Source organism: Oncorhynchus masou, chromosome 31 (genome assembly GCF_036934945.1).
Source record: "Oncorhynchus masou masou isolate Uvic2021 chromosome 31, UVic_Omas_1.1, whole genome shotgun sequence".
In the NCBI taxonomy this organism is placed as follows: Eukaryota; Metazoa; Chordata; class Actinopteri; order Salmoniformes; family Salmonidae; genus Oncorhynchus; species Oncorhynchus masou.
The window spans coordinates 78164998-78182006 of record NC_088242.1 but is presented as its reverse complement, the minus strand read 5'-3'; the positions used below and the strand labels follow the sequence as shown (position 1 = coordinate 78182006).

General features: G+C 39.5%; 1 protein-coding gene across 1 annotated transcript; it reads right to left on the bottom strand.

Moving 5' to 3' along the window:
• Nucleotides 1–114: 114 nt before the first annotated feature.
• Nucleotides 115–11912, bottom strand: cdk10 (cyclin dependent kinase 10). The gene is made up of 13 exons (XM_064952055.1): nucleotides 11679–11912; nucleotides 4723–4795; nucleotides 4446–4517; nucleotides 4179–4281; nucleotides 3728–3809; nucleotides 3538–3605; nucleotides 3238–3290; nucleotides 2839–2908; nucleotides 2686–2745; nucleotides 2184–2307; nucleotides 951–1090; nucleotides 729–781; nucleotides 115–636 (listed from the first exon to the last, which is right to left on the bottom strand). Exons 1-13 carry the CDS (start codon nucleotides 11766–11768, stop codon nucleotides 542–544), a joined length of 1083 nt encoding a protein of 360 aa, XP_064808127.1. The 5' UTR covers nucleotides 11769–11912; the 3' UTR covers nucleotides 115–541.
• Nucleotides 11913–17009: the final 5097 nt, after the last annotated feature.

Genomic DNA, 17009 nt, shown 5'->3' with positions numbered 1-17009 from the left:
ATGACTTAAATGTAAATGTAATGTAAATTTTTGTCCACAAGTTTTGAATCAGGTAATTTAAAACAGATACATCAATTGGAAAGGCAGCACATGTAACTAAATTTCCACACACAATTTGAAAAAGCAGTTTATTAAAAACTAAAACTACAATATTCATTGAATTTCATGGGATAAAAAATGTCTATGTACATGAATACAGCAAACCAAATCCTATTGGTTATGTGAACCTGCCAAAGGTTAACCAACATCCATCAAAAAACAAAGCAACATTGGTGAATTAAATTGAACTTATGCATGTTAATCACATACTTTTGGATATTCAGACACACAGTGAAAGAAATTGGATTTTGCAAGCAGTAACTGAGGACTGAACTGTGGAATACTTGAAAGCTTACCATCACCCCATTGATTTGGATAATTACTGCTAGCTACATGCATTCTATGACAACATATTTTTACAACCAGGTGCATAATCTGTGTAGTAGTAAACATTAAGATATTCATTCATTTAATTAAACTGTGATCAAGGATGTTAATGAAGTTACACTTTATTGCGTTTTGATTGGCTCTCTACAGCTGGGGCTGCCCTTTTATTGCGATGATGAGGGAAGGTTGGCATCAGGTCAGCCTCACAAGCTAAAAAAAAGAGAGAGACCTTAATCACTTCTTTAATTTCACAAACACTGATCCAATCATTTCTGTCATATAACCCATATAGCCACACTTACGCAAAGGTTTCTCCTTAAAGTAGGAACTCTCCAAGCAGTCCTTAGCTGTGGCCCTAAGAGAGACAAACACTTGTGAGCCGTGGAGGAGTGAAAGGAAGTATTATTGCACATGTGTTAATGGAAGGTTTCTGTGTAAATATGTGAATGAATCAATGTGTAGAACTGTATACAGGTCTCTTCATGTATTTATAATGCTGAGCAGGTTTGTTCTTTGGTAGTTACCTGCGTAGAGGATTGTACATGAAGAGAAGGTTGAGTAAACGCAGCCCTGCATCAGACAACCAGGTGAACTTATTCTTCAAATTGTTGTATGGTTGTTTCCTCAAACTGTACTGTCCAACTAGGGGAAGACGAGTGAAGCCCTGCAAAATTTTAACACAACAGACAGGGGTTAACCAACAATATCCTTTTTTGAGGAGAAACTACTATCATTGGTTGTTGCATATTGTAAAATGAATCAACATTAAAGTGACTCAAATTAAACTTATGGAATGGTAAAATCCTAAATTCTGTGATTGTTTAGGAGAAAGTAGTACTGAGCGATTGGTTTGATTTGGGGGTCGGTTTTGGTTAGATTATAAAACAACCATTTTCAATTTGAAAATGTTTTTTAGACATTAAATTCCCTATGCATTTTGTGGGTTGAATGCTATAACACAGAATAAATCAATGAATAAAAACATTATCATGGTAGTGACTGCTCACCACTGCTTAACACTTATTTACCATCATTATACACAGGGTAGCCTAGTGGTTAGAGCGTTGGACTAGTAACCAAAAGGTTGCAAGTTCGAATCCCCGAGCTGACAATGTACAAATCTGTCGTTCTGCCCCTGATCAGGCAGTTAACCCACTCTTCCTAGGCCGTCATTGAAAATAAGAATTTGTTCTTAACTGACTTGCCTAGTAAAATAAAGGTAAAATAAAAAATTACTAATGAAATATTTCAGTTGTTGTGTATATACATTTGTTTTATTTGATGACTTATTTCATTCCAAGACATCATCTCATCTCTATAGATCTGTTGCCTATGCTGTCTGACAAAATATTTTAGTAGTTCTTCAAAGTAAATAAGGCAATACCTCGAAGCAACTACTCTCTATGTATCCCTTCTTGATCGTGCATTCTTCTGTCTTTTATGTAGCAGGCATAAAAGAAACACAAGTAACCACGTGATGGATTATGGTCATTGTAGTTAATGATCAAGTTTTCTGCACTAAACTATGTAGAATATTGGCCTGTTACAAACTACAACTCTCTACTACGTCACAGTTTGGACATGATCTGATTTATCTCTAGAGAAACTGCAGCGCAATGTGCGCATTGAGCTCACAGAAAACCCCTGAATTAAATGGAATTCAAATTGAACCCATGTAGGTCAATTAGTCTACAAAAATACAATTAAAAAAAAAAAACATTTTGGTTTATCGCTCAGCACTAGGAGACATTCATTACCGGCCAGATGTTTTCATTAGGGGTACCCAACAGTTGCACTATGAGGTCCACCTGTTGGATCTCAGAACCCCCTGGCAGCAGAGGTTTATGTGCAAGCAGCTCAGCCAGGATGCAGCCCACTGCCCTGGATAAATATGAGATACAGTATGTTCATACAAATGGTATGGTAATAAACATTGGTGGCTGTGCCATGAAAATACTCTCTGGAGGGTTGATGTACAGATGGGATGGGAGACTCTCTGCTAGAACAGATGATTGGATCATATTTAGAACAGAGAATATCCTATTTAGAACAGAGAGGATCCTATTTAGAACAGATTAAAGTTCACTAACTGAAAGGAGACAACTACATACATGACATAGACAACTCTCTCTGTATGTTAAAGCTTATTTGGAAGAGAGGGAGCTCTGTGATAGTGACAAAACTCTAAATAAGTTTAAAAGGATCTGTGACCCATGTATCTTATGTGCATGGACAAAGTAGAGACTTAAAACAAATTACCACATGTCTAAGGCTGTGGTCTGAGTCTTGGTCCCTAGGAGGAGCTCTGGGGCTCTATACCTGGAGTGAGAGAAATAACAGGAGCTGATGAGGCTCAGGGAGGGTTAGGTATCAGTGCCTGAGGAGAAAGTTGAGGTTAAAGGACTGACTCACCACAATGTCACCACCCGGGGCGTCATAGGCTGTAGGGGGATACCATAGCAACGTGCCAAGCCAAAGTCAGCTGGACAGAGAGGGAAGCATTAGCACAATCAACCATCGACAGAAGCATGTTTTTACACACACAATAACCGACAGCTGTTGAATAATGCTGTAAACTGGTTATAAACTATGTCAAAATAATTGTTCTGCACATTGCTAAATGTTATGCATGCTACAGTATGTAAAACATTCACTATCAGAAGTGAAAACAGTACAATTAAAGCATTTTGTTTACAACAGTGCAAATTTAAAATCATTGAGGTATTGTTGTTCAGGGAAAGGACTTGCGTAGTACAGTACATGCATACGGACGTAATCCAGGAGCACAGCGGTTGTATGGTGATGACTCACCAATCTTTACACAGCCTTTGTCTGTCATCAGAAGATTGGACACCTTCAGATCCCTGCCACATAGTCATGACATTTAATAAAGTAACCATACGAATCACAGCAATCTAAAAGACCACTACAGTCTAAGCATTGAAAAATTGCACACAAGAGTACGCATTACAAATTCATTACAGAATTCAGATCCATTATTACAATCAAATAAATATATCCCACAACAGACTGGATATTCCATCCTGGAGATTCCATCCTAAATAACAGCACAAGTCTGAGATATGGAGCCTGACAGTGAACGTCTCTGACCTGTGCAGAATAAAGTTGAGGTGAAGATAATCCAGACCTCTCAGCAGCTGCAGAGCTATACACTTCACCTGAAGGAGAAAAGAGACATTTCAACACACAGTTCTCTAAAACAATCAATGTTGTGTAATGTCAAGACAGTAGAAGAACAAGACAAGAGGACATTAATACATAATACTTTTCACTGTTGTACCTGTGCCTCTGAGAACGGTGTTGGCATGTTTTCTAGCAGACTGGCTAGGTCCTGCTCACAGTAACTCATAACTAGGAAGAGACTGAGCAGAGACACACAAATCAATTACTGATGAGTAGGCTACTGAATACAGTCAACCAAGATGGGACAGGTAAATACTGAATACACACAAACTAAAATACTATGGAACAACAAAGTTGAGTTACTGTAGAAATGACAACTTAATGTAAAATTGTAAACTGTTACACAAGCATTAAATAAAAGTATGTGAACAAATGTTTTTATCTGTTAAGAAAGAGTAGGTCTAGGCTTAATCATTTCTGAAGATGTTATCATTGCATATTGAATAAGGGTTCCAGTATAATTAGAGGGGATGTGTGTATGTACTGTGAGGAGTGTACTGTGAGGAGTGTACTGTGAGGAGTGTACTGTGAGGAGTGTACGCTGTCACCTCTCCAGGTGACTTCCCACCACCACCTCCTTTAACTCCACTATGTTGGGGTGTCTGAGTTTGAGCAACAGGGTAATCTCTCTCAGACTACTGATAGGGATCCCTGTGTGTAGAACAACAACAAGTCAAACAAACACAGAACATAACAAAGGCCATAAATAACAGAGATAACCTAATAATATGATGGAAATGTCTGAAAACGATTGTATACTTTGCTAAAAGCAACTGAAGCAAGGCAAGTGGCTGAGAACCCAGCTGTAAGCCTACCATCCTTTTCCTTGTCCATCCGGACCTTCTTCAGGGCTACAATATCATCAGACCTGGTGTCTCGAGCTCTGTCTGTGAACGGGATACAGTGTTTTAACCTAGGCTTACAGGCACTTAGACAGTTGTACAGTATGAAGTGTTCTTACCGGTAATTAAATAAGGCCTATGCGTAGGCCTAATCTGTGTTGCTCTGGACAGTACTGTGAATTACACCATCTAATAATCTCTTTCTAAGAACAGCCACCAATCCTGTGTTAACAGATCAAGGTTAACTTACACACAATTCCATATGTTCCCTCGCCGATTCGGTTCAGTTTCTCAAATTCTTTCACACTCCTACAGTTCCCAAACTGACAGAAGAGAGGAAATGCATGCTTTTTCAATAATTGATCAATTTCTTTGCAATTATTGCTAATGACATTGCAACATTTCTTTATACATACAACGTGGGGAAAAGTATGACAATGTAGCTTTTAAAGTTTTGCTATAAAGCTTTATCATTTTGGCAATTTTGTAATTTCCTTGTAAAGGACCCATGAGCACCAACATGTGCAGTTTATAGGAGCATATCAAATTTGGTGTCAAATGAAAACTGAAAGTTTATATTTTCGGCATAGATGTGTTTTTCTTCTTTAATATATATATATATATATATACATACATACACACACACACATTAATACACACACATACATACATAAATATATACACACACTGCTCAAAGCCTTTACATAGTTGAATGTGCTGACAACAAAATCACACAAAAATTATCAATGGAAACCAAATTTATCAACCCATGGAGGTCTGGATTTGGAAAACCATACTACAGGCTGATCCAACTTTAATGTAATGTCCTTACAACAAGTCAAAATGAGGCTCAGTAGTGTGTGTGGCCTCCACGTGCCTGTATGACCTCCCTACAAAGCCTGGGCATGCTCCTGATGAGGTGGCGGATGGTCTCCTGAGGGATCTCCTCACAGACCTGGACTAAAGTATCTGCCAACTCCTGGGCAGTCTGTGGTGCAAAGTGGCATTGGTGGATGGAGCGGGACATGATGTCCCAGATGTACTCATTTGGATTCAGGTCTGGGGAACAGGTGGGCCAGTCCATAGCATCAATGCCTTCCTCTTGCAGGAACTGCTGACAGTCCAGCCACATGATGTCTAGCATTGTCTTTCATTAGGAGGAACCCAGGGCCAACCGCACCAGCATATGGGGTCTGAGGATCTCATCTCGGTACCTAATGGCAGTCAGGCTACCTCTGGAGAGCACATGGAGGGCTGTGCGGCCCCCCAAAGAAATGCCACCCCACACCATGACTGACCCACCGCCAAACCGGTCATGCTGGAGGATGTTGCAGGCAGCAGAACGTTCTCTACGTTGTCTCCAGACTGTCACGTCTGTCACATGTGCTCAGTGAGAACCTGCTTTCATTTGTGAAGAGCACAGGGCGCCAGTGGCGAATTTGCCAATCTTGGTGTTCTCTGGCAAATGCCAAAAGTCCTGCATGGCGTTGGGCTGTAAGCACAAACCCCACCTGTGGACGTCGGGCCCTCATACCACCCTCATGGAGTCTGTTTCTGGTCATTTTGCAGGGCTCTGGCAGTGCTCCCCGTGCTCCTCCTTGCACAAAGGCGGAGGTAGCGGTCCTGCTGCGGGGTTGTTGCCCTCTACGGCCTCCTCCACGTCTCCTGATGAACTGGCCTGTCTACTGGTAGCGCCTCCATGCTCTGGACACCACGCTGACAGACACAGCAAACCTTCTTGCCACAGCTCGCATTGATGTGCCATCCTGGATGAGCTGCACTACCTGAGCCACTTGTGTGTGTTGTAGACTCTGTCTCATGCTACCACTAGAGTGAAAGCACCACCAGCATTCAGAAGTGACCAAAACATCAGCCAGGAAGCATAGGAACTGAGAAATGGTTTGTGGTTATCACATGCAGAACCACTCCTTTATTGGGGGTGTCTTGCTAATTGCCTATAATTTCCACCTGTTGTCTTTTCCATTTGCACAACAGCATGTGAAATGTGTCAATCAGTGTTGCTTCCTAAGTGGACAGTTTGATTTCACAGAAGTGTGATGAACTTGGAGTTACATTGTGTTGTTTAAGTGTTCCCTTTATTTTTTTGAGCAGTGTACATGCATACATGCATACAGACACACACAGTGGGGCAAAAAAAGTATTTAGTCAGCCACCAATTATGCAAGTTCTCCCACTTAAAAAGATGAAAGGCCTGTAATTTCCATCATAGGTACACTTCAACTATGACAGACAAAATGAGAAGAAAAAAAATCCAGAAAATCACATTGTAGGATTTTTAATGAATTTATTTGCAAATTATGGTGGAAAATAAGTATTTGGTCAATAACAAAAGTTTCTCAATACTTTGTTATATACCATTTGTTGGCAATGACAGAGGTCAAACCTTTTCTGTAAGTCTTCACAAGGTTTCACACACCGTTGCTGGTATTTTGGCCCATTCCTCCATGCAGATCTCCTCTAGAGTATTGATGTTTTGGGGCTGTTGCTGGGCAACACGGACTTTCAACTCCCTCCAAAGATTTTCTATGGGGTTGAGATCTGGAGACTGGCTAGGCCACTCCAGGACCTTGAAATGCTTCTTACGAAGCCACTCCTTCGTTGCCCGGGCGGTGTGTTTGGGATCATTGTCATGCTGAAAGACCCAGCCACGTTTCATCTTCAATGCCCTTGCTGATGGAAGGAGGTTTTCACTCAAAATCTCACGATACATGGCCCCATTCATTCTTTCCTTTACACGGATCAGTCGTCCTGGTCCCTTTGCAGAAAAACAGCCCCAAAGCATGATGTTTCCACCCCCATGCTTCACAGTAGGTATGGTGTTCTTTGGATTCAACTCAGCATTCTTTGTCCTCCAAACACGACGAGTTGAGTTTTTACCAAAAAGTTATATTTTGGTTTCATCTGACATTCTCCCAATCTTCTTCTGGATCTCCCAAATTCGCTCTAGTAAACTTCAGACGGGCCTGGACATGTACTGGCTTAAGCAGGGGGACACGTCTGGCACTACAGGTTTTGAGTCCCTGGCGGCGTAGTGTGTTACTGATGGTAGGCTTTGTTACTTTGGTCCCAGCTCTCTGCAGGTCATTCACTAGGTCCCCCCGTGTGGTTCTGGGATTTTTGCTCACCGTTCATTTTGACCCCACGGGGTGAGATCTTGCGTGGAGCCCCAGATCGAGGGAGATTATCAGTGGTCTTGTATGTCTTCCATTTCCTAATAATTGCTCCCACAATTGATTTCTTCAAACCAAGCTGCTTACCTATTGCAGATTCAGTCTTCCCAGCCTGGTGCAGGTCTACATTTTTTCTGGTGTCCTTTGACAGCTCTTTGGTCTTGGCCATAGTGGAGTTTGGAGTGTGACTGTTTGAGGTTGTGGACACGTGTCTTTTATACTGATAACAAGTTCAAACAGGTGCCATTAATACAGGTAACGAGTGGAGGACAGAGGAGCCTCTTAAAGAAGAAGTTACAGGTCTGTGAGAGCCAGAAATCTTGCTTGTTTGTAGATGACCAAATATTTATTTTCCACCATAATTTGCAAATAAATTCATTAAAACTCCTACAATGTGATTTTCTAGATTTTTTTTCTCATTTTGTCTGTCATAGTTGAAGTGATGATGATGAAAATTACAGGCCTCTCATCTTTTTAAGTGAGAGAACTTGCACAATTGGTGGCTGACAAAAACTTTTGTGCCCCACTGTACACCTTAACCAAATACATTTAAACTCAGTTTCTCACAATTCCTGACATTTAATCCAAGTAAAAATTCCCTGTTTTAGGTCAGTTAGGATCAACACTTTATTTTAAGAATGTGAAATGTCAGAATAATTGTAGAGAGTATATAGATACATTTCTTCCAGCATCTTCACAAGGCCCTTTGCTGTTGTTCTGGGATTGATTTGCACTTTTTGTACCAAAGTACGTTCATCTCTAGGAGACAGAATACGTCTCCTTCCTGAGCGGTATGACGGCTGCGTGGTCCCGTGGTGTTTATACTTGCGTACTATTGTTTGTACAGATGAACGTGGTACCTTCAGGCGTTTGGAAATTGCTCCCAAGGATGAACCAGACTTGTGGAGGTCTACAATTTGTTTTCTGAGGTCTTGGCTGATTTCTTTTGATTTTCCCATGATTTCAAGCAAAGAGGCACTGAGTTTGAAGGTAGGCCTTGAAATACATCCACAGGTACACCTCAAATTGACTCAAATGATGTCAATTAGCCTATCAGAATCTTCTAAAGCCATGACATTTTATAATTTTCCAAGCTGTTTAAAGGCACAGTCACAGTAAACTGCTGACCCACTGGAATTGTGATACAATGAATCATAAGTGAAATAATCTGTCTGTGTAAACAATTGTTGGAAAAATTACTTGTGTCATGCACAAAGTAGATGTCCTAACCGACTTGCCAAAACTATAGTTTGTTAACAAGAAATGTGTGGAGTGGTTGAAAAACAAGTTTAAATGACTCCAACCTAAGTGTATGTAAACTTACAGTGCCTTGCGTAAGTATTCGGCCCCCTTGAACTTTGCGACCTTTTGCCACATTTCAGGCTTCAAACATAAAGATATAAAACTGTATTTTTTTGTGAAGAATCAACAACAAGTGGGACACAATCATGAAGTGGAACGACATTTATTGGATATTTCAAACTTTTTTAACAAATCAAAAACTGAAGAATTGGGCGTGCAAAATTATTCAGCCCCTTTAAATTAATACTTTGTAGCGCCACCTTTTGCTGCGATTACAGCTGTAAGTCGCTTGGGGTATGTCTCTATCAGTTTTGCACATCGAGAGACTGACATTTTTTCCCATTCCTCCTTGCAAAACAGCTCGAGCTCAGTGAGGTTGGATAGAGAGAATTTGTAAACAGCAGTTTTCAGTTCTTTCCAGATTCTCGATTGGATTCAGGTCTGGACTTTGACTTGGCCATTCTAACACCTGGATATGTTTATTTTTGAACCATTCCATTGTTCCATTCCATCATTGTCTTGTTGGAAGACAAATCTCCGTCCCAGTCTCAGGTCTTTTGCAGACTCCATCAGGTTTTCTTCCAGAATGGTCCTGTATTTGGCTCCATCCATCTTCCCATCAATTTTAACCAACTTCCCTGTCCCTGCTGAAGAAAAGCAGGCCCAAACCATGATGCTGCCACCACCATGTTTGACAATGGGTATGGTGTGTTCAGGGTGATGAGCTGTGTTGCTTTTACGCCAAACATAACGTTTTGCATTGTTGCCAAAAAGTTCAATTTTGGTTTCATCTGACCAGAGCACCTTCTCCCACATGTTTGGTGTGTCTCCCAGGTGGCTTGTGGCAAACTTTAAACAACACTTTTTATGGATATCTTTAAGAAATGGCTTTCTCCTTGCCACTCTTCCATAAAGGCCAGATTTGTGCAATATATGACTGATTGTTGTCCTATGGACAGAGTCCCCCACCTCAGCTGTAGATCTCTGCAGTTCATCCAGAGTGATCATGGGCCTCTTGGCTGCATCTCTGATCAGTCTTCTCCTTGTATGAGCTGAAAGTTTAGAGGGACGGCTAGGTCTTGGTAGATTTGCAGTGGTCTGATACTCCTTCCATTTCAATATTATCGCTTGCACAGTGCTCCTTGGGATGTTTAAAGCTTGGGAAATCTTTTTGTATCCAAATCCGGCTTTAAACTTCTTCACAACAGTATCTCGGACCTGCCTGGTGTGTTCCTTGTTCTTCATGATGCTCTCTGCGCTTTTAACGGACCTCTGAGACTATCACAGTGCAGGTGCATTTATACGGAGACTTGATTACACACAGGTGGATTGCATTTATCATCATTAGTCATTTAGGTCAACATTGGATCATTCAGAGATCCTCACTGAACTTCTGGAGAGAGTTTGCTGCACTGAAAGTAAAGGGGCTGAATAAGTTTGCGCGCCCAATTTTTCAGTTTTTGATTTGTTAAAAAAGTTTGAAATATCCAATAAATGTTGTTCCACTTCATGATTGTGTCCCACTTGTTGTTGATTCTTCACAAAAAAATACAGTTTTATATCTTTATGTTTGAAGCCTGAAATATGGCAAAAAGTCGCAAAGTTCAAGGGGGTCGAATACTTTCGCAAGGCACTGTGTGTGTGTGTGTGTGTGTGTGTGTGTGTGTGTGTGTGTGTGTGTGTGTGTGTGTGTGTGTGTGTGTGTGTGTGTGTGTGTGTGTGTGTATATATATATATATATTTCTCAACCAATATACATATCTTAGAAATATAAAAGGTATTAGAAATAAATCACAACACAATCATGTTGAAGTAAATGCCAACTAATATCAACATTTATATAAGGTTTTGTAGAAATGATTTGCCTTCTGTAGTAAATTTGTTTTATTTAACCTTTATTTAACCAGGCAAGCCAGTTAAGAACAACAATTGTGTTACTGGGTTTTGATCCACTTCACTTACAGTAGTTAAATAACCAAAATACAGTTTGTCAAACTCAAGGTGTCATATCATAGCTGACACCCCATTCTTTCTGCAGACATATTTGAATCTTTATTCGAATGAGATAGTTAAGAGTTTTTGGAAAACGTGGTCACATAAACAATTGAAGGAGATTTTACTGTCATTATGTTACAAAATGTGGATCTGCACTGTTTCTCAAGTAAATGTATTTGAGTAAAATGTTCACTTCTGCATATAGTTGTATTTTTTGTTAAACTTTACTAACAATGGTATTAGCTTGGCATTCATTTTAAAGTTAAAAGGTGAGTCTCAGCGTCACTGTTAACTTGGAATTGCCCCATATCACTTTCTCAGCACTGTGCCGTTTGATACAGCCCAAATTAACCTGGCTGGGATTTATAGGGATCTCCCAGGCAGCTTTGTCTAGGTCACAGAGTTCTAAGGACAGGACATTCCATTGACGGTGTGAATGGACATCAAAACAAAACTTTTGGGCCGGTAACGTCACTGCGTGTCAGGGTTTGCGAGAGTGACGTTCCAAATTAAACTGACAAAGCACCCGACTTGCAATCGTATCAACGTATGTGTCCAGATTATAAAATCGTTTTAAATACATTCCGACTAAATGAAGTGGCGTCATTTGATGTATCCTTGCTGACCATTAGGGTGCCGGTAATTTGTTAAAGAATACGTGGTCCACATAACAATAAAATGCCCACTAGCTAGTAGCTACTGTATGCATGTTGCTTACCCTGTGTTTTTGCGGTACTGTGAACGTTCTGTTGTTCTTGATCGACTTCAGCTTTATGGGGTCCGGGTCAGAGTCTGCAGCGTTCTCCATTGTTATTTGGACACCCGAGATGATGGTTCATTCGTTCTGTGATGACAGAAAATGCGACCAGTACGCGAATATACGTCCAGACACATTCAAAACAGTATGAATGGCAGGAAACCACACACTCGGTGCGTTGTCTATTAAATGGACGACTACAAGCTTTCCCGGGGTTCAAGACGGTGAGATCCGCTTCCCCTCAGAAATTAAATTACTTTGTTTATTTACATCTATTTAGAAATAGCTTTTTTCCCCCACGAATATGACGATATCCACTTGAATCATTCCTCATATACATTAAATAGTACAATAATATCCCCACTTTTTCTAAGGCTGGGGAAAAATTACAACAAATATATGTAATGCATCCAAAAAGCACCAGAAATTACTTTGTTCCTCAAATCTGTACATATCTATTACCACTTCTTATAATGGATTACTGCAATTGGTACATCTAGCACTCATATAGCACAGATGAATAGGGAATCATTGGCTCAAGGGGATGGCAGGCCTGTAGTATTTGTGTGACCTTACTTTTTCCAAAATCGTTATGCCTTGTTAGTGATGGCTCTACCAACACAGATTGGTTGCCTTCTAGGTCTTGGCTCCTTGTTTGCCTCCTCTATAGTTTTGGTGGGTGGCTGAGCATAGAGGTCCTCTTTGGATGGGGCAGTGACAATTATGGCAGGGGGTATGAATGAAGAGGGGGAGGAAGTTTCACCAAACGAAATCTCTGCTGGAGAGGGGGTTGGCTTACTTGGCTGTATAACTAGAAGATGAAGAAGTGAACATTGTCATATCATTTAGTTTCTCAAAGCTAATTAAGGCATTTATAAGTTATATTCTTCAGAAAGTGAAATAACCAACATGTGGCAGCATTTAATGTAGCAATTCAATCTAAAATACTTCTACTTTCAGCAAATCCCTGTATCATATGTATCCAATTCAAGTATCACTCAACGGTTTCACAATCGTGAGGAATCTGAGTGGGTTGTCTTCATTTGTAGATATGAGTAAGGGTGATTAGGGTTGTTATAATAATACCAATGGAATATTGTGCCTCAATAGTGTCACTCTGTTTTGTTCTTGAGGATCGATCAGTGTAATGCAAGCACCTTTAAATTGGATTGTGCTAATTTCTTAAGAGTGTTAGAGGGAGCATCATTCAAGGAACAATAAAGATTAACCTCGTAACAACAGCTGCTATCTACTCATTCATGTGTTAGTAATTTTAACTGTTGAAATATTTGTAAACCTGAAATACTACAGTTATTTTTTTACTTGAGCGTTACCAAAAACACAAACATTTGCAGGGATTTATGTTTTTGTTTTCAACTTAAGGAAAACCAATAGAATAGTAATGTCTTTGTCCCCTAGCAACAACCAAAAAGGTAGTCTAAACTGTAACTTTGTATAATATTTTCATAGTGCTCATAAGCTTTCTGACTCAAAAGTCTTTCTGAAAGCTTACAAGAAAATAGTGAATCAAAAAGAAGATGTGTACACTTAAGGTGGATGGGGTTGCATTGAAAACACTGAACATATGTTCACACTGGTAGGCTATCTGCTCCCAAGAGTACTTTATAATCTGTTTATTGGCCACTGACAGTAAACAATGATGTTCAAAATATTTGTTCTCTCTCAATTTATGTAATTATTTTAATACAATAGATTTATCATAGACATTAATTAATGATTGTGCAATTTGCAATAATCAAGACAAATAACTACCATAAAGAGCTTAAGCCTGGTTGCTTACCCTCATTTGCTTGCTGGCTCACTGCAGACCCCATCTGACATTTGGTCAACACAACCTGCAAGTATCCATGCTTTGTCTATTGGTGTGTCTGTCAATGCCGGGAGCATTACTCAGACAGGACACCTCTCTCTCTCTCTGTCTCTCTGTCTCTCTGTCTCTCTCTCTCTCTCTCTCTCTCTCTCTCTCTCTCTCTCTCTCTCTGTCTACATTTCAATTCAAGGGGCTTCATTGGCAATATATGTTTACACTGCCAAAGCAAGTGAAACAGATCATAAACAAAAGTGAAATAAACAATAAAACATTTCCAGTAAACATTACACTCACAAAAGAATAAAGACGTCAAAGTTCAAGGTAGATCTATATGCAGTGTTGTAATGATGTGCAAATAGTTAAAGTACAAAAGGGGAAATAATTTACAATGCTGTGATTGCACACTGTGGTATTTCAACCAATAGATATGGGAGTTTATCAAAATTGGATTTGTTTTCTTATTCTTTATGGGTCTGTGTAATCTAAGGTAAATATGTGGCTCCAATATGGTAATACACTTGGCAGGAGGTTAGGAAGTGCAGCTCAGTTTCCACCTCATTTTGTGGGCAGTGTGTACATAGCCTGTCTTCTATGAGCCTTCTCAGAGCATACCTTTAAATAATAATTTATGTTTATGATTTGGGAAGGTTGATCGTGTATTTTGGAAAGTGGAGGACAAGTGGTTAAAGTAAGCATCATGTCATGTGACTAACAATAATGGCCTCTTCCATTTAAGCTTCAGCAACAGAAAAGCCTCTCTCACGTGACCTGTTCTGAACAAGCAGAGTATCCTTTGCGCGTCTTTTTTCCCCTCAATCGAGGTTAGCCAAAGCCGCGTCAGTTTTTAGATAGGGGCGTATCCCAGCCTACATACGTCCACGTCATTAGTCAACATCATTAGAGCCGTGATTGGATGGATTCGGGGGGCCTCAGCCAGGCACGTGCCGTTAAAAGACAAGAGAAGATCAAGGATTTGTTTCTCTGTTGTTCCATTCAACAACAGAGCAATACGAACCATGTTTCAGCAGAATGTTGTATCTATCTATACCTTATGTCATGCCTTATTGGAACGGATTTATTGCTAATATCTGTTGGAAAAAACTTTGGATGTTGTTAACAGAAATCAAATAAAATCAAAATCAGAATTAAGGAAGTTTCCGTTAAAATTGTCCATACATATTTTCCTGTCAACCACTATATGAAGAGGTTTAAGGAAAACATAAACTCAAATTGTACCTTTTGTAATGACCACCCAGAAACTGTGTTGGATCTTTTTTGGCATTGTATTCATGTAAGGAAACTGTGGCAAGACATCAGTAGATTTATAATTGAACACATTTATGAAGATATTACTCTATTGTGGAGAGATATAGAAATAAGCTGAAACAATTTTATGTAATTAATTTCATTATTCTTTTGGCCAAATTTCATATTCACAAATGTAAATTTACAAACAAAACACAACATTTTCTTACCTTACAAAAAGAAATTGAACTATATTTTAAGACAATTAAATACTCTACTAACAAAAAAGCTGTTAGAATTATAAGTGTATGTATGTCCCTTAAGGTCCTTGTGTAATGTGATATTGTACCCCCTAGACCAATTGTCCTTTGTATATGATTTATATATACTTGTGTTATATATACTTGTGTTCCCTCATGTACTTCCTGTTGTTAATAAAAATAAAATAAAAACATTTAAAAAGAAGAGAAAATCAGGTGAGTACAGTGAAAATACAGGATCCCACAACCGCAGGGCTCTCCAGAGAGTGGTGTGTTCTGCACAACACATCGCCGGGGGCAAACTGCCTGCCCTCCAGGACACCTACAGCACCCGATGTCACAGGAAGGCCAAAAAGATCATCAAGGACAACAACAATCCAAGCAACTGCCTGTTCACCCCGCTACCATCCAAAAGGTGAGGTCAGTACAGGTGCATCAAAGCTGGGACTGAGAGACTGAAAAAAAGCTTATATCTCAAGGCCATAAGACTGTCAAACAGCCTTCACTAACACAGTGAGGCTGCTACCTACATACAGACTTGAAATAACTGGCCACCAACAAATGGATCACTAGTCACTTTACTAATGCCACTTTAGTAATGATGTTTACATATCTTGCATTACTCATCCCAGATATTATATACTGTATTTTCTACCATCTATTGCATCTCGTCTATGCCGGTTGGTCATGGCCCATCCATATATTTATATGTACATATTCTTATTCCATCCCTTTACTTAGATGTGTGTGTATTAGGTAGTTGTGCAATTGTTAGATTACTTGTTAGATATTGCTGCACTGTCGGAACTACAAGCACAAGCATTTTGCAACACTCGCAATAGCATCTGCTAACCATGTGTATGTGACTAATAACATTTTATTTTATTTGATTTAAAGGGAGAGCTAGGCAGTTCAAGCCCCCTTGGGTGCTGCCATAGATTTACATTAGAAGTACCCATCCAAGAAGGCTCAAGGTCATTGGCCACAGATAAAATGACGTCAAATCACGTTATATCTACCATCGCTTTGATTGGACTGATCATGTCAACATCATTCTTTTAAAATCTTATCTAGGAAGCTAGACATGCAGTCATCATCATGACAATCTTGACAATCTACTGGCAAATCCTTTTCAATCCTTGTCACATGAAGAGAAATTATAGATAAAACATATCGGAGCTCATTGGCCATTGGACATAAACATTACACAGCAAGTCGGAAATTGCAAAATCAACAGTGAGTGGTTTGAAAGGAATCGGTGGCTAACTGCAAGCAATGCAGAGCAATTACTATTTTGCTTCCACTGCTTGCTATTCAGTGGAGAGGGTGTGTGGTCCAAGTCTGGGTTTAAGAATTTAAAACATCTGTCTGAAAGAGTCTCTTTTCCAAGCTTAAAAGAAGAAACATTCACACGCAACACCATGGGTCAGTAAATGTTTAATAAATTGTCCATGCTGTCAATCCTGCATGACTTCTGCTGCATTCAAAACAACTGGAAAATTGGAACTGGGAAATCTCAGATTTCAGTGAGTTCAAGACAACCGGAAACTCTGAAAAAAACGAGCTCTGACTGGGAAAAAATACGTTTTGAACTGTCATCCAACTTGGAATTCCAAGTCGGGAACTCTGGCCTCTTTCTAAATCAAATAAAATCAAATATTATTGGTCATATACACATATTTAGCAGATGTTATTGCGGGTGTAGCGAAATGCTTGTGTTCCTAGCTCCAACAGTGCAGTAGTATCTGATAGTGCAGTAGTATCTTAAAACGATTAACAACAATACACACAAATCTAAAAGTAAAATAATAGAATTAAGAAATATATAAATATTAGATTGAGCAATATCAGAGTGGCATTGACTAAAATACAGTAGATTAGAATACACTATATACATATGAGAAGATCACTGACGTCATGATTCAACCTTGTTTTTCCCCAGAGTTCCCAGTTGTC